This window comes from Podarcis cretensis (assembly GCF_951804945.1).
Source record: "Podarcis cretensis genome assembly, chromosome: 1".
In the NCBI taxonomy this organism is placed as follows: domain Eukaryota; kingdom Metazoa; phylum Chordata; class Lepidosauria; order Squamata; family Lacertidae; genus Podarcis; species Podarcis cretensis.
The window spans coordinates 48,654,799-48,673,287 of record NC_137170.1 but is presented as its reverse complement, the minus strand read 5'-3'; the positions used below and the strand labels follow the sequence as shown (position 1 = coordinate 48,673,287).

At 41.7% G+C, this 18,489-nt stretch overlaps 1 protein-coding gene across 2 annotated transcripts in view; it reads left to right on the top strand.

Annotated features, from left to right (window-relative positions):
- The window catches only part of SMOC1 (SPARC related modular calcium binding 1), a 60,358-nt gene that overhangs the window by 7,381 nt on the left and 34,488 nt on the right, over positions 1-18,489 (top strand). For both annotated transcript variants that reach the window (XM_079990321.1, XM_079990322.1), the window contains exons 2-5: positions 6,180-6,351; positions 8,562-8,674; positions 14,710-14,809; positions 16,091-16,138. In XM_079990321.1, the coding sequence (XP_079846447.1) occupies positions 6,180-6,351; positions 8,562-8,674; positions 14,710-14,809; positions 16,091-16,138 (433 nt within the window). The remainder of the gene's footprint in view (positions 1-6,179; positions 6,352-8,561; positions 8,675-14,709; positions 14,810-16,090; positions 16,139-18,489) is intronic.

The following is an 18,489-nucleotide window of genomic DNA, read 5'->3' as shown; positions in this document are numbered from 1 at the left end:
TTACTGCCAGAAAGAGTCACAGTGGGCCATGTGTGTTTGTCCCCTTTTCTTCCCCTCCTCTCGTGCCTGAATTTAAATTGTGAATCTCCAGATAGGAAACTGGGTGCCTTCATATTGTATAGAATTGCCATGTGCCTTGAGTCCTAAAGGTAGGGCACAACATGGACTTTCCCCCTTCTTTCCCCCAGAAAGTACTCAAGGACTTCAGTGACCACGAGCAGTCAAACTCAATTTTTGTCTCCTCCACAAAACAATAAATATTCTGTTGGTGGTCTCCCATGTAAAATGCAAAACATGTGCAGCGCTGTTACCTTTACTGTGAGTTTGGATAGGCTGTGATTAGCGTGGGTGCAGTTCAGTGAGCAAACCATTGGAGTATTTCAAAACATTTCTCTAACTGGCAGAGGACATTATGGGGTCTCTTGAGTTGTGCAAATTGAAACTGATCTTATACATTGCTATCACAAAGTCCTTTTGCACCAGGAGTTCAGCTAAAGCCTGTTTGCTCTTCTCTGAGTCTTGGCACTCTGACCCCCCAGACTACACTGGATGCATCCCAAAGCAGGAGCTGCACAAAACACAGACACTTGGACAGAATATAGCTGCACTGAAATACAAGGTAACTCCTTTTAGTCATTCATGCTGGAGGAAGTTTATAGGAACCTGCTCCAAAGCGAGAGTCCTGAAGGATCTGCAAGAACAACTATCACAAGAGAAACCAGCTGCATGAAGAGTGAGACTGTCTAAAAGCTGAGCAGTTCACTTGGATCCTCACACAGATTTGAAATACTTCTGTTCAATTATAATAAAGCAATGGAGACTTTAAAAAAGGGAGCAATTTCAACAAGGTGTATAATAAGTTGTCCAGTAAAATGAATATGCTCTTTTAATAAGAACATAAGAACAGCCCTGCTGGATCAGGACAATGGCCTATCTAGTCCAGCATCTTGTTCTCAGTGGCCAACCAGATGTACATGGGGAGCCCACAAGCAGGACCAGGGCACCATAGTCTTCTCCTCACTAGCAACTCCCAGCAACTGACCTAGCCATTGTGGCTTGTAGCCATGGATAGCTTTGTCCTCAATGAGTTTGTCCGATCCTCTTTTTAAAAATCATCAAAGTCAGTCGCCATCACTGCCTCTTATGAGAGTGAATTCTATAGTTTACAATGTGCTGCGTGAAGAAATGCAGTAAGTCAACATTTGCATGGAGGTTATGTTCAGAGGATTGCGCTTAATGCCAAAATTGTGTATAGTCAAAATACTGTGGTACCTCGGGTTACAGACTCCGCTAACCCAGAAATAGTACCTCTGGTTAAGAACTTTACTTCAGGATGAGAACAGAAATCGTGCGGCGGTGGTGGCGGCGACGGGAGGCCCCATTAGCTAAAGCGGTACCTCAGGTTAAGAACAGTTTCAGGTTAAGAACGGACCTCCAGAACGAATTAAGTTCTTAACCCGAGGTACCACTGTACATTGGATTCAATGGCAGGTAGGATTGCCAAGGTCATTTTCCCCAGAACCTTGCCCCCTTTCTATCCCCCCCCCCCACATAAAGCTGAATGTTCACAAGTTAAATGCACATAAGTTGCTGGCTTACTGTACTTCGTTTTATCTGCCTTGGATCTTCAAACATTCAGATTCATTGAATGCCCCTCTATAACGCCTCCTATTACTCACCTTAGAATCATAGAATCATAGAGTTGGAAGGGATCCCTAGGGTAATCTAGTCCAACCCCCCCTGCCATGCAGGATTCTTTTTGCCCAACGTGGGACTCAAACCGACAACCCTGAGATTAAGAGTCTTGTGCTCTACTGACTGAGCTATATGCTTATAACTTTAAAAGCCCCAAATGGTTACAACCGTTACACATTCCTTAACGACTGCTAGAATAGAGGAATAAAATAATCCTGGTCTACTAGTCAGTTGGAACAGGGTTGCAAGCTATTGTGGAGTGAGGGTTTAAAATACCAGTTGTGTTAGTGTTAAGTTACCGTTGCCTCTGGTTATTGTTACAAGGAAAGCTGTAATGGCTTTATCCTGAAATTCAAAATATATGCTGGAAGGTTAAATGGAAAAACCACTGCTAAGTGCAGAGCTACTCTTAGCACAAGATGTCTTTTTCTTTACCCTTTCTTCCCCTGTGATGTGTTGTACAATTTACTTTCTGCCCTGACATCAGTATCTTAGTGTTTCCTTATAAGGGAGGAACCAATTATGTGAGGAAGAGAAACATACAGCATAAGGTGAGGATTTTACCACTTGGCAAATCAGAAGAGCTCAGCTTATATCACCCAAATGTTGTGTCTCCTACCCTAAATTCAAGACCTGATTTATTTCATTTCTTGGCTGCAAATATTTCTTGGTACATTTCTTGGTACATTTCTTTGATATACCAGGAAACAATGCTAGAATTGGCTTGATTCCTGGGCAAACCAAACAGAAAAAAGCAACATTAACCCATTAATATTACTACTTGGCAGCAACTTTAAGATGCCAACTTTACCTTGGTCTAAGAACGGAAGCCAAATGGTGGAAGGGCACCGGCAGCGGGAGGCCTCATTAGGGAAAGTGCGCCTTGGTTTAAGAACAATTTCAGTTTAAGAACGGACTTCTGGAATGGATTAAGTTCATAAACAGAGGTACCACTGTACAGCTTTGTTTATATGGATTAGCCTGATGTTGTGTTAATCCACGGTACCTTCAACATTTTGATATTTAGACAGTCTGTAGTTTGTGGAGATCTGCATTGTTTACTTAGTTTAGAAGCAATGCATTAGTATTTTTGTTTGTGTATAAATTGACTGGGCCAAGTAGTCATGATGCCGCCTTAGGAGGACTTAAGGAAAACACACATGAATGCTAATGATGGATTAAGTTACAGCTGTAAAGGATGACTGTGGCAATAAAGCAAGATGGTGTGCTTTGATACATCTATCTTTGATATAGGCTTGCTGCACATTTCGGCATCTGGTCGCTTTTCAAATGAGGTCTCAGTTCTCCATTTGTAGATTGGAAAAAAGATACTAAGATAACTTGTGTGGCAAAGAAAAAGAATAGATGCCATGCTTTTCATGTCATACACACAGATGATAGTATCGTTTGGCTGTGAGGGCATCTCTCCTGCCCCAGCTCCTTTGTTTTCTATCTTTCACTTCCTCTTCCTTGGTTGAATGATGATAATCAGTCCAACTTTGTTCTTTCTGCTGCAGGGAAGTTCTTTGGGTGCTGATTGCAGCTTCACAAAGGCTTGCCCAGACTGCTCTGTTGTAGGTTATGATGTGCATTGTGCACAGATGAGAGCCCTAAATGAGTGACCACCAAACCTCTTTTTTCCCCTTTGTCTGGACAGACCCTTCCCAAGCAAAATCCTAAAAGTGCTTCCAGCTAAGCAGCTGCAAGAAACCTGTTTTTTCTCACAGACATTAAAAGTTCTTCAATCAGTGTTTGTTGTTTTTGTCAGCGGTGGTGCTGAGGTGTGGAGAGAAAGAGCAGATGCTCTTGCTTGGCAAATTTAGCTATCTTCTGACCTCTCTTATCTCACCTCTGCTGCCTTCCCAGGTCAGAGGAGGCTGGAGTTAGTCCAGGAAGCAGCTATAAACATGCACCTGTGTAAATGCATGTTCAAAAGTAAAGGGTTTAAGTCCTCTTTTGAATACTTCAGGAAGGCTTCCTCTAGCAGTCACCCAAGAATTTGTGCATTTAGAAAAGAGAGGCTACTGCAAAATCCTGTTGTAGGTTCAGATGCTGTATTATAGATAGTTCAGATGCTGTATTATAGATAGTTGAATACTGAAACTTAGGTACAGAGCGTAAGCCTAAAGTATTCAACACTGAATACTTTACCTGCTTGTTTCCACCCCCACAGAATCCACTTTTCTATTATCTAAAATTGGCCAGTCCTGAAATAGTAGTAGTAGGGGGTTGGGGTTACATAAGGTGTCCCAAGTGCTTGCTTTCTCTGTATACTTGATATTGGACCTCCAGAGATTACAATCAAAAGCTGCAACTGTGCCATTTAAAAGTAGCGATTTACATGCAGAAAAGGTAGCTCAAGAAAATGAGCCGCAATTGACAGACTGTGATAAATAAATATATTCTGCTGTTAAACACATTCAGAACTGGCTGCCTGTTTGAGACAGGATGCTTATTTTATGTGGACCCATGATTTGACCCCTGCTAGGCAAAGGAGAAACTCTTTATCCAGCCTTAAATACATGTACTGCTTTTAAATGCCGCTGCAAAAGTACCTACATAGCTATGACCCTTCCTCAGCTTTTCAAAATGTGGTATGCAGTGGTCTTTTTTTCTTAAAAAAATGAGGTGCTGATACTCATAACTTGATAAAAATGCAGTGGGCACCAGCACAAAATGGCTGCCATGGGCAGCAAGAAAAGAGGTGATGGTACTATGTGCTGGTGAGTACTATTGCAAAAAAGCACTGGCAAAAAAAAACAGGATAGGCTATTTTATGCAGATTTTTATTTAACATCTGCACCATCACCAACACACTGCAAAAAATAAAACAAAATCCCCAAACCCTGGAAATTTGTGTAATGTGTTTGTTTAGGCAAGAGGCAAAATCGTAGATTAAAAGGGGCAGGGGAACAAATGTGGAACCATGGCCTACATTGCATGAAGTGTAGAATTCATGTGTCTTCTGTCAGCTCTTGTTTGTATAGGCTTCCTGCACAAGAGTGAGTTGGCATAGAGAATAATTTGATTTTAAATCTGTAGAGCTTAGGGTTTTGGTTTTGAAAATGAAGTAACTGTGCAAAGATGCACACTTCAGAAATGCCTGCTTTGGCCAAGCCAGCAAGCCTGGAACTTTGTGTGTTTTTAGCAGCTTTGGACTTGGAAAACATCTAACAGATTTATATACCTGTTCTCTTCAGTTTCGAAAGAGAGCCTATGTGGTGTAGTGATTGGAGTGTTCAAACTAGGGTCTGGAAAACCTCGTGTCAGATCTATTTGGTCTTGAAGATTGCTGGGTGACCTTTTGCTAGACACCTTCAGTTTGCCCAACCCACCTCAGAGTTGTTGTGAAGATAAGGAGTGGGGAAATCACATATGTCAACTTGAGCAACTTTCAGGAAAAGGGGGCTATAAATGTAACAATAAAGAAATACATAAAGGTTTACACAACTGTTGCATCAATTGTAAGAACGGTGATTACAGCAATGACTCTGACTTTTCTTTGTGGCGCATGCCGCTATCCGCATGCTGGTCTCTTGGGACGGTTCTGACGTAAATTTGGTTGGATCCTTGGGGGAAAGTGATAAGATAAACTGAAGGAAATGCTGAGACTTTCACCTTATGAACTGTGTCTTTGTAAGTGTGCAGAAAGCTTGCATTAGTGGACATTGCAGTGTTCTCTTAGGCCAACAGTTATCTGAATCCAGTGTTTTTTTTATTTCTTTATAAAAGTATTTATATACCATAAAAAATGAAAGCAGTTATACACACACACACACACACACACGATTGACAATAAAACAAAATAAGAGGCCATCAACTAACTATCATGGAAAGGTGTATTTTTAATTGCCTGCATAAGCCTGGTGGAATAGAAGAAGTTTCAGCAGGTGTTTAAAGATTGAATCGGAAGGCATTTGGTCAATGACAATAAAGGCTCTGTTTCATGTTGATATCAAATGGGCTTCACAAACTTAAGGGACAGCCAATGACATTCCGGAAATGATCTCTATGATTGAGTTGGGATATAAGGATTCAGGTGGTCCCTAAGGTATCCTGGGCCTAAGTCTTTCAGGGCTTGGTACGGTAATACAAGGGCCTTGAACCTGGCTTTGTAGTGGATGAGCAGCCAGTGTATCTGTTTTAGCAGAGGCATCCCATAGCACCAGCCATGCGCCCCCACCAGCAGACTGGCTGCCACATTCTGCATCAGCTGGAGCTTCTGAAGGGCAGCCCCACATATAGTGAATTGCAGAAGTCCAGTTTAGAAGTGATCAACACAGTGGTCAGGCTATCCCTGTCCAGCAGTGACCATAGCTGGTGAACCAGACAAAGCAAGGAAGAATATCTTCAGGGAGGGTATATATGCAAACACATTAATAACGCTAGAAAAAGGTAAACAAAATGTATTAAAATTCACAGTACTTCATTTTTAATTTTTATTTTTAAAAACATATATTTTACTTCTTATTTTTCACCTTTAGTTTTTAATAAGTGATCGTGACAGAGACCCGCAATGTAACCTCCACTGCTCCAGGTCCCCAACCAAGCCCCTCTGTGCTTCAGATGGCAGGACGTACGAGTCGATGTGTGACTATCAGAGAGCAAAATGCAGGGATGCAAGCCTGAGTGTGGTTCATCGAGGCAGATGTAAAGGTAAGGAAATGAAAGTGTCTTTATTGAAAATGGTATGGTTTTTGTGTGTGTGTTTTTCAAACTGTAAGTTGATTCTTGCATTATGCTAGATAAGCACCTCCTAGGATTATCTGTATTTGCAAATAACAGTTTGTTGAGGAGGAAATGGCTAGCATTATTTATTTCAACAATTTATATACAGCTTTGCACTGTACAGTATTCTTCACATGGTGCATATTCATTCATTCATTCATTGATTCATTCCCTGCCTTTCCTCCTGACCGAGCCTCAAGGCACTTAAAAGATAAAATAAGATAGCAAAGTTATATTAATAGAGTGTGAAGGGATAAAAGTGCACTGTGAGTGAGTTTATTTTACAGGCTGTATTTCATTCACTCCATTTTGGTACCTCTGCAAGGTGTCCTCCTGCTTTTCCATTTTCAGATTCTGTTTTCCTCCCTTAGAGCTGTTTCTTTTCACCTCAGTGGAACAGCTATGCATTTCCCCAGATGTAGTTGACCAATTGTGTAACTGTTCAGTAGCTTGGCCACTTATATGGATTGCTCTAGACATTTTCTTTTTTATGGACTGAGGGTCCTCTGGAGGATCAACTTTAACCTTTCCCTTTACCCGTAATAATGCCTCTCCATCAGATTCTTCTCCCGCCCTTCCCTCGCTGCCAAATTGCAGCATAGGAGGCAATGATGATTTGGAGTTCAGTGATGAGGGTGGAGTATTTAACCCCCTCCACCATATAATGGTTTCTATTAAAAATTTCCTCCCATCTAGGGGTAGGGGATAAATTTGCTTCTTTATGCATTTAAACCTGACTCCATCTAATTTTCACTTTCTGAAAGAATATGTGAACAAATATGCAACTATCCTTCAAAATTCATGCTTACCCGAATTTTGTGATGAAGTTCTCCAAACAGATGGTAAAAAACATATTTTGATCGGCAGAGAAATGAAATTACTAGCTGTCAGAGCTGCCCGAGGTCCCAGCTCACAAAGGACCAACGCTAGTTCGTTGTTATATACAAAAGTCTTTATTGAAGTTCATTTTCGATTTCAAAGCCGCGGCGTGCAGCTCTACGTCTTAAACTCTAGACCGCTGAAGCTCCGTCTGAATCTCCTCCCCCCAGACACCAGTTTAAGACTCTAGCCTTGCTCCACCTCTTCCTTTGCTCTTTCCTCCTCTGGGTCCGCCTGTCCGCTGGGGTCTTGCCCTTTCTAGACTCTTCTGACGCTGAGTCCCCTGAGTCTTCCCCCTCCCTCCGGCGGGCTTTAGGACCTGGTTCCCAATCTGGGTTTCCTGCTGTGCCGCTCGCCTGTACATTCGAACTTGGCGCGCGCGCCCAGCCGGCAACCTTCCTTCTGACTGTTACACTGCTCCTGTCACTGCTTCCCCCTTCGGAGAGGCTAGCTGGACCTGACTTCCCCTCCGTTCCCTCACTCTGCGATAGAGGCGTGGCCAGCCCTGATTCATCTTCTCTCCCTGCTGGAGGAGAAGCTGGCCCTGATACATGGGACTCTTCCCCCCCACTACGCTCTGGTGGAGGAGCTAGTCCCGATCTCCCGCTGCTGCTTTGGGAGTCCCCGCTGGCCCCTTGCTTCTGGTGTGTCCCCCCTGGGACCCCCCTTGCCCTGGCCATCGGCGCCCCCCTCTGGGAATCTTCCGAATCGCTGGAGAAGCTCATGGAATCTCTCGGGCCACTTTCATACTCCCCTACGCTGCCCTCTGATTCTTCCCCTTCGCTCTCCATTTCCTCTCTCCCCTGTGCCTCTGCTCCTGAGCCCCTGACACTAGCGAACATAAATATTAGCAAAAATGCTTATAAATGTGTACATTAGTCAAAACTGCTTATACAAATGTAAGAGAAATTTGCACTAAAATGCTGATGAATGTTCATGAGGATTTTTCCTCCTTAATTCACAAAATGCTTAAAAATGTGGAGACCTGAATTTAAGAACTGGAAGCAGAACTGAAATGGACAGTTCTTTCTGTTCCTACTACCAACAACTGGGGCTGAGCTAAGGGGGATCTCCACTTGGCAGCAAAATGTTGTTTGGGTTCCAGAACATTTGAAGCAGAGCTGCTATTCTGATTCCAGTTTAAAGCAGAGCAACAATGATTGGTTGCTTCTAAATAGCCCATGTGTGGAAGCAGCAATGGGTGGTGTCTTGTATTGCCTGCTGCTACTTGAATTCCTAGTGGATTTTGTCCCCCTCAGATGCTGGTCAAAGCAAATGCAGAATAGAAAGGGCTCAAGCTCTGGATCAAGCCAAGAAGCCGCAAGAAGCAGTCTTCATTCCAGAGTGCACTGAGGATGGATCATTCACCCAAGTAAGATTTTCATCAAGATTCTTGTTTCTTTTTGTTGAGAAGGTGCATGGAAGGGATTGCCTAAGCTTTGTGTATTTTGCAGAAAAAAACATAGTTTAAATGTGTGTTGTACTTTGCTTGTGTATTTTATACTCAGCTATCTATACCCAAATACAAGGTGTACAGTGGAAGCTCAGATTGCGGACGTAATCCGTGATGGAGGCACGTCCGCAACACGCAGCGCCGCATCTGTGCACGCGCATGACACACTTTGGCGCTTCTGCGCATGTGGAAGTGGCGAAACCCTTTCTGGTATTTCTGGGTTTCCCACGGTCCATAACCTGAAAATGCATAACCCAAAGCATCTGTAACCCGAGGTACCACTGTATAATAAAATATATGGGTCGGATTTAACATCTATATTCAATATTTGGAAATAATTTTCAGACACCAGTGCTTTTCATAAAACCCTAGCCCAGAAAATCTATTGCTCAGTAACCTTTTTTAAAAATAAGAACCTTAACATTCTAGCATGTCTGTATTTACAGACACTGTATGTTTGTTTACATGCATGTGCCCATGTAACTCACTTGGCCATGCTGAGAATTCCTTAACTACAGTATCCTCCCAAGACTGGATTCTTTTTTTCTCTTGGAAAATTGTTTTCCCGAATACAAAATGAATGTTTTTCTTCCTATTGCCCCTGCCCTCTTGTTATTCAAAGAGCAGGGGGAAATGTTTATCTTATCTGTCCTTTGATGTGATTCCTTATCAAAATGCCTACTTGGAAGGGGGTCAGTGGGCCTTAGGAACAGCAGTGCTTTTCCCTTTATTTTTTAGCTTTTGCTTGTAGAAAAACTGAAATGTCTCAGCTGTTTTAGCTCTGTATCAAATATTTTAAAGCACATCCCTAAAATTGAAATGACTGTTCTACATTTTGCTGCACTCACAAGGGAGTAATCCTATTAGGCCTACACTGCAAGCTAAACAGAATTAGCTACTTGTAATTCTACCTTTGGAAGTCTGCCTCCTCCATTCATGCCATATTGCAGTTCTTGAAGATTTCACTGATCAGTACATCTAGAACACACAGTGAAGAGTTCTCTTTGGTTGTCCCAACACAGTAGAATTCTTTTCCTCCAGTGCTCACCAAATCTGGGTATATCAAGCTATTGTTTGGGCAAAAAAGTTTTAGTTTAGTACTTCATATTATAATCTGAAGTCATATAAGGGCATCAGCTCAGCTCATTGGGTCTGGTTAGTGCCTGGATGAATGACTGCCCGCGAACCACATGCATCCTTTGGTTCCATCATGAAACAGAAGTGGGATTTAAATGTGTTCAAAAGATAGACAAATAATTACTTCAGACTTTTCTTCTTTATTTAATTTGTATACCATCTTTCATCTGAATATCACAGGGCAGTTTACAGTATAAAACACAAAATACATAACACAATAACAAAACGAAAACAAAAAAACAAAACTGATATCCCCACACATTTAAAAGGCCATAGATTGTTCTTCATCCAGGCCTTTGGCTGATTAGACAATATTTTTGCTTGGCACTTAAATATATGTAATGAAGTTGCCAGGCAAGCCTCCCTGGGGGGAGCATTCCACAAGCCTTAAATCCTTTGGGATAATCTTATAGTCCATTATGGCCCCACAAACCTCTGTACCCTATACTCCCATGTATTGTATATATGCTCCCTTCTCAGGCTGGCATATATTTACATCTGAGTATTTCTGTGTACCCAGGAACTCTGCTTTCTATACCAACTACAGTGGTACCTCGGGTTAAGAACTTAATTCGTTCTGGAGGTCTGTTCTTAACCTGAAACTATCTTAACCTGAAGCACCACTTTAGCTAATGGGGCCTCCCGCTGCCACTGCGCCACTGGAGCACGATTTCTGTTCTCATCCTGAAGCAAAGTTCTTAACCCGAGGTACTATTTCTGGGTTAGTGGAGTCTGTAACCTGAAGCGTATGTAACCCGAGGTACTGGTAGGAGAAGTGAAATTGCATATGCTGTTTCTGCTTTCAACCATGATATGTTCAGCTTCATGTTTGCATATGAACTCCAGTTTGCATGCCACATAGTTGGGAATCATGGAAAAAACTAGGTTCCTGATCACACAGGTGGAGACCTGTATACATACAATTGTACATGTGCAAGTTGTACTGACAGCATACCTGACCCCACTCTTCCTCTGTACAGGGCTAGGAACAATTAGGCAGACACACATACCTGGTTCTACCAGCCCCACCAATCCTACTCTGTGAAGTTTGCTACAAGTATTTTATAGCTCTGAGAACACTGCTTGGCAGACACCTTGGAGCGAATACACCTCCCCCAAACCATCACACTCCCCATGCAGTTCAGGCTACCAGTATTAGATTTCTGTACCACTGAACTTTTTGAACATGGCCTCTGATTTCCTAAGTTGTTACAGGACAACAGCTGCTGTATTTTAGCTCTGAGAAATGATGTAGGAGTCAGTACGAGGGAAGAAGGGCAGGCACAGATTTCATTATAGCATGGGCTCCTGTCGGCAGCATACTGAGCCATATGATTAATCCTGGCCAGTTCCTGTATTTTCCATACACATACAAGTCTATGTTTTCCCTTCGCCAGAAGATGGAGTGGAAACAAATCGGCCCTTGATTTGCCTCTGTCAAGTTATAATGGACGATCCTGCCAGCTTGTTAAAATGTTTATGTAGTCCTTTGAAACCTCATTCTGGCATCTTCAGTGAGGAACTGAACAGACCTCAACAAAGGCCCCATTCTCCCAGAGGAGCCTGCCAGTGGCTACAGTTTTAATGTTTTCATATTCTAATGGTTTTTATGGGTGCAGGAATTTATTTAAGGGCCCACTGGTTGAAGTGTTGGCTTTTGTTCTATTTCACACACTGTAATTGATGTGTCTGACGTAGGGGTGGGGAGGGCTGTAACAGGATTTCTAATTAATTTGGGAAATGGTGACAGAGCAGTTCTGTTGTGCGATATTTCCTGCTATTTGGTCAATTTGAGCTGGGAGCTTTTAAGCTGTGCGTTTATCTAAATTCGACAAAAAGACAAAAGAAGCATTGCTTTCCATGTGATGGAAATTTGTAGGTGGCAATCCAGAATAAAAATGTGTATGAAAGCCTAGGTAGTCACCCAAAAGCTTGTGCAGCATAAGAGTTAAGAACATGAAATATGAGTGTAGTATAGTGGTTAAAATCATGAGCTATGAGCTAGGGTTAGGGATGAAGGAGATTTTGGCTGTTGCTTGCATTTTAATGAGAAACTGCTTAATTCACACTTCTCAAATCACTATGGAAACTGAAACACGGCCATCCTTTGAAATTTGCAGTTTTCTGAATTTTGTGATGCAGTTCTCCAACCAAATGTTATGCCCCAAAATTCATGTAATAGGGGGAAAATGGGCAGAAAATGTTTTATATTTAGGGAAATTGATTTCAGAAATGCATATATTAATCAAAATGCAAAAAATGTGTTTATTAGTAGAAATTTTCCCTAAAATGCTGATGAATTTCCATCAGGTTTTTAAAAAAATGACCACAAATTGCTTCACAAAATTTGGAGAACTGAATTTATAACTGGGAAAATGAGGAACTTGGGGAACTGAAATGGTCTGTTCTCAGTTGGTGTATTCCATTCTTTATTCAGCTGTAGACTTTCTGGATGAATTTAAGCAAGACATTTTCTGCCCCCCTCATCTCTAATGTGATCATTTGGTTGTGATTCAAAAAGGCTTGTAAGTTTTGTTTATAATAAATAAAGACTGTTGTGCTTGAGCTGTATTACTATAGTTGGCTATTTTGAATATATGGAGAAATGAAGGAATTTGAGGGGAGGCAGAAAAGATTAAATGGGGATTGTAATGAAGATGACCGATCAATGAAAGTTGATGGTGTGATGCAGCTTTCGGTAAATATCCTTTTCGAAAAACAAAGTAATGCTAAGAGCCTGCTGAATCCAATCGGAGGCCCATCTTGTCCAACTTTCTGTTCCCACAGTGGCCAGCCTGTGGCAAGCAGAACTTGAGTACAACAGCACTTTCCCCACTTGTGAGTTACCAGCGATTCAGAGGCATACTGCCTCCATCAACAGAGAAAGAACATAGTCACCATGGCTAGTAGCAAGTGATAGCCTTATCCTCAATTAATTTGCCCAGTCCTCTTTTAAAGCCATCCAAGTTAATGGTCAACACATGTGGTGGCAGATGCCCTAGGTTAACTGTTTGTTGTATGAAGAAGTACTTTTTGTCTGTCCTGAATCTTCCAACACTCAGCTTATTATGAGAGAGGGAGAAAAGCTAGCACCAGCACAAGTTTCAGTATTTCTCCATCCTGCAGAGGTAGAGAATTCACAATGCACAAGCATGCACAATGAGAGAGCATGAAATGCATTTACAGGTTTTTTCAGTGTTTTTCAGTTATATGTTATATGCACAAGCAAGGGGCTGCCTGTAACTGATCTTCAACATTATTGCAGATTGTATTGGTCATTTTTGCTAGGCTTTTTAAAAAAATTACAGTTTAAAAAAGAAATTGGTTAATTAAGAGTATGCATCACACTTTCCCTAAGTTTTTGATTGTTTTGGCAGTGCCATAGCTCAGTGCCAGAATACTTGCTGTGTATGTCGAAGGTCCTTGGTTCAATTCCCAGTATTTCCAGTTAGTAGGATAGGATTAGGTACCAAGTGATATGAACTGCTGCCTGTCCTAGTGGACAATATTAGAACAGGGGTCACCAACCTCCTTGGGCCCATAAGCACACTTGCAAATGAGAGAAAGTGTTCCGGGCACCACACACACCACATTCAGGTAAGTACTGCAATCTGTTCTATTGGTTACAATAGAATGCTTTTTTCAGTATCATTTGGGGCAGGGGGTGAGGACTGTGCATGGGCTACAGAAAGCCTTTGTGGGCTCATTGGGGCCCCAGGCTAGATGGACCAATTGTCTGACTCCATATATGGCCAGGTTCATATGACTACCGATCTTTGGCAACATCCCATTCATATGGGTTTCATGAACTGCTGCAATCAGGCATTTTGCCAAAGGATCAATAAACCTCTTGTAGTCTGAAATAAATCCAGCAAGTCAGGAGCTGTGTTGCTTCAGCTTTTTAACTGATTGTGTTACTTTATTCCGTTTAACTTTATTGCTTACTTATGATAATCTCTAAGATCTTGACAAAAGCTATTCATTTGTCTTGTATCTGGTCTTGTGATTATATTACTGTACGAATTGCTCCACTGTTTCTTTCATGGAGGGTTTGCCCTGTTCCACTAATACATAACTGTGGCTTGACTTCCCTGCCCTGCTGGCAAAGCTGAGGAGCTATCCAGCAGGTTAGGGAGCAGGTCTGCTGCAAGGTTCTTCATGCAGCAGTGGAGCTGTCCAGCCAGAGAGCCAAAAAGAGCTGAGCGGAGTTGCAAGAGGCAGTGAGCAGCTGAGTAGTTTATAGCTATCCCCAGAACCCTAATCTGAAGCATGTGCTGGTTCTTGCTTTCTCCTCCTGGCTAGGGCTCATGTTGTGAGGGTTTGTGCTGCCCGATGTGCAGTGCAGCAGCTTCTTCTTGGGCTCATCTCTCTGCTATTGTGGGTGATTGAGGACGGTCTGTAGCTGGGGTCTGTGACCTTCAAGATGTATCTTCTCTGTTTTTCCTTCTCTTCCAATGTGTGCTAAACTTGCTCCACCTATTTTTGCAGTAACTGTCTCTAACTTGTTTGAGGAAGCCAGAGGCTTTATATAAATTGTCTGATTTTGGTTGCTACCTTCCTGCTATGGACCAGCTATTCTTCCTTTGTTTGCATATAGATATTGCCTAGACTGGGAGATATAACCATTAAATCAAAAAGTGCAAAACAAACACTTTTCTCATTTCCCTTGAAAATGTTTATTTCTTAAACTCTAGTGGTTCTTTAATGTCTCTAATAGTACAAAAGTTTTCACATTCACTTTGGGTTATTGGATGAGCACAGGTTGCAGGTGGATTCTGGGAACCCTGTAACTAGTAAGTTTCCTCTTCTCCAAACAGGTGCAGTGCCATACCTATACCGGATACTGCTGGTGCGTCACTCCAGACGGCAAACCCATCAGTGGTTCTTCTGTACAGAACAAAACTCCTGTATGTTCAGGTACTGAGGGCTGAGAAAAAATGATTGCTGCTTTTGATGCTCAAATAGGAAGAGAAAGGGACAAGCATTTTGGCTTTTAATTCAAAGGTCTTGGACCCGTTCATACAACGCAAAATTAGTCCTACACTCAGGGAATTGAGATAATAGCTGCTCCATCTTGTGGCCAGGTCAATCTTCAGTGCTGCTTGAAAACTGTCATTCATTCACAGCTCATCTTCATTATATGTTGCAAATGGTTTTGACCATCAGGTGAAATGAGTAGAAGAGAGTAAAGCAGTTTGAATTTGCTCCGCGTTTTTTGGTCATGATAATTGGCATACATTGTTTCCAGCATGTGCTCTAGCTTGGGCACCTGTGAACATATGATTCTCCATTCAATGACACATTGCTTTATAACTCTTTGGGTATCAAACCGAATATATTTTTAAATAGCCTCTTGATGCTGTCTGAGTGGCTTCTTTTCCATGAAAAATAAATTATGTTAGAATAGATACTTGTCAAAAGAGTTGGTTAGAACAGGATTTTTTTTAGGGATGAAATACGCTAAATGGATTTAGGCCAAACCAGACTTCAGAAAACGTTTGTAATATATTACAAACCGGACCATCTATCTCCAGCAAGCATCTTGCCTTTCTTTTCTCTTTCTCTCTCTCTCCCCCACCCCATTCTGTCTATCCTAAATGGTGGGCACAATAGGATTCCATGGAGGGGGTGGGGCAGGTGCCTGACAAACCAATATCTGTTGCTGGCAAAAAAATCTTGGAGACTAAAATACAGCTACTAGGCAGTGTTTTTTAGGAATCTTGACAGAAGGCCATCTGTGGTCTCCTGTGCCAGTCCAGGCACTGCCCCCATCAACCAGGTCTTGTATCTGTCCATGAAGTATCTACCACCTGCCTATCAACACATTTCATTCTGGCCATACAGTCTGTAACGTCATCAGACCAGACTGCAACACTCATATTTCAAAGGAACCCCTTCCTCTGTACTTTGCTCTTGCAGATAGTAAACTTGTATCCTTCAAACTGGATTCTACAAAATGACTGAGCCCAGTACAAAAGTGGCTAGAGAAGCAGCAAGATTTCTGGGGATTGGACACATGTGTTGGGGCAGTTGCTTGGAATTTTTTATTTTTTATTATTTTTAGGGCATGGCATCTAAGGCAAATGGGCCAAATTTGTGCCAATGGATTTGGCTGAATTTGTTGAGATTGTATATCTGTGACTGCTTTACCCATGTCATCTCTTAAATAACAGAATTATGTGTTTCCTTCTCTTTAAGGTTCAGTAACTGACAGGCCTTTAGGACAGGGTAATTCTGGGAGAAAAGGTGAGTGGAGTTCTGTGCTCACAGAAGTGGGTTTTGTTTTGTTTTCCGATGTAGGGCTTTCCAGTCATTTTCCTTAAGTCATGTTGGAACTTCTCATAATATCAAAAACATTACTATAATGCAAATGGTGCCATGGTATCAAGTTCTGAGTCTTAAGTTCTGCTTTCATGAGGAGAATAAGAGTACATAAAAGATAAGAGTACATAAGAGTACATAAAAGCAGAAGCTGCAGGATAGTCCTCATGAACTGTGTTAATCTTGAGTCGCCCTCCTGAGTTATCCTAAGATTGAAAGAACAGAAGACTGGCATGGTCAACACAGATCTATAGCAATGCTGAGCATGCGTTTTAAATTATGGGCCAGCTGTTCCCAAGTGTAGAATTTTCAGAGGTGCTGCGCATTGGCCTAACGTAAATTCTCACTGTGATGTTGAGATCATTGCCTTGTAAGTGTTTTATTTATTTTGAATTCAGCAGGGGAATAATCAGGCCAAAACTAAAGCACTGTTGAACTATACAACTTCATGCTGCCTTGCACTTTCCATGAGGAAGTTCTACACCAGCTGGCAGAACCGTTCTGAATACTTTTTACAAGCAAGATTACTAGTACAGTCCACCAGCTTCTCACCTTGGTATAAAGTACTTAAATGTTGTAGGAATACACGATGTTGAGGAATAACTTGAGTTAACTAATATTTTAGGTGACACCAGCTAGCCTTCCAGAAGGGCGGGGGGAGCTGGAAGATTAATTTTGCATTCTGTTTTCTGAATTTTTGTGTTGAGGGAAAATCTCCCATACCACCATACTGTTTTTGCCTCTTCACTTCAGATGTAAAAACTCTATTGCTGCATTCAATTCCATAGGAATTTTTGCATACAGTCAAGCGTGCCTAAAAGAGGCAGAAGAGCTAGAGATGGAACACAAGTGTCGGCTTTTGCAATATGAGCTGTCAAAATAAGGACTATAAAACTGGAAATCTGAAATAGATTAGTAGGGATATTCATCCTTCCTTGAACTGCTGCCTTCCAAATGTTTTGGACCCCTCCAGCCCAACAAGCAGAGCCCTGTGAGGCTGGTGGGAGTTGTAGTCAAGCATCTGGAGGGCACAGACTTGTGGTAGGCTGATACAGATGCTGTAATGTTTCAGATTTAGCTGCAATATTCACTTAACAAATTCCATCGGTGAAAGCCTGTGCAAGGATTTCCACTTGTGCAATAGGGATTTCCTCTCACCTCCCAGTGCACCTCTAGAAATTGGCTTGGATTCCTTTACTGCTGTTCTAGAATGACTGATTATAGTGTTGAGGTTCTTTTATCTGGAGTTTTAGAAAACGTGATCCTGCCTTTTCAGAATTTGAGTGAGGAAAACAATGGATACTTTTGGAATATGGCTGCCCAGTTGTAAACCTTTAAGATAGGTCAGCAGGCATTCCGTACGTGGATTGTTCCCTGCGTTCCACTTTTGTAAGATGCATCTTCTGATGCTTGTCCTCACTAGTTAACATGAGGGAGTGGGTATGCCCAAGACAATCAAGCCAGGACTTCTGGAAGTAGTGGGAGTTTGGGTCCTTTGCTAGACATGCCATTAAATACCATGTGAAACCAAAATATTATAATCATCTTTTGGGTCCGGGAGAGGCTCTTGAGCATGCGCTTAAGGAGGAAAGTGCAATACTGGGGTTAATACTCCTCTGTGATCTGCTAATTCTTTTGTGTGTCCTTCAGCAAGAAACCTGTTTTTCACTAGAGAAAAATTCATTTCAGTTTTCCACCCTGCCTTTTCCCAAGCTCTCTATTGAACTGATAAAACATTTGCCTCCCTCTAGAGCGGCATTGGGGTGTTGATCTCACTGAGGTCTGGGCAATGTCTTTTTTTAAAAAAAACATTTTTTTTTGAGACTTTAGATTTTTGATATTTAAAATGTTAAAGTTTAGGTTTTAAATTTTGTATATTTTATTGTTATAAAGTGCTGTTCTACATTGATGGTGAAAAGTGGAATATAAATTTTAAATAAGAAATCTGTCCATTCTAAGCTAAATTGTCTGCTGTTTTGCAATTTGCCTTGTCAAATATGTTTGTTCAACCCTGTGATTCAGCTTCCGTCACCTTGAAAGTGAGAACAACAACTGAGGTTTATAGAACCTCTTGTTCATGCATCTGCAGTCTTGGATTAACCACTTATGACCTTTAATCCTTCTCATATGTGGTTGATGCAAAGCAGATCAGATCAGCTCTTTTCTGCCATGTGTTGAACGGTGAATTGACTGAAGCTTGACAATATTTTTATGTGTCTCCATCCTTCTGGCACTGCCCTTGCATTGAACTTTCCCATTTGTTTGTCTTGTTATTA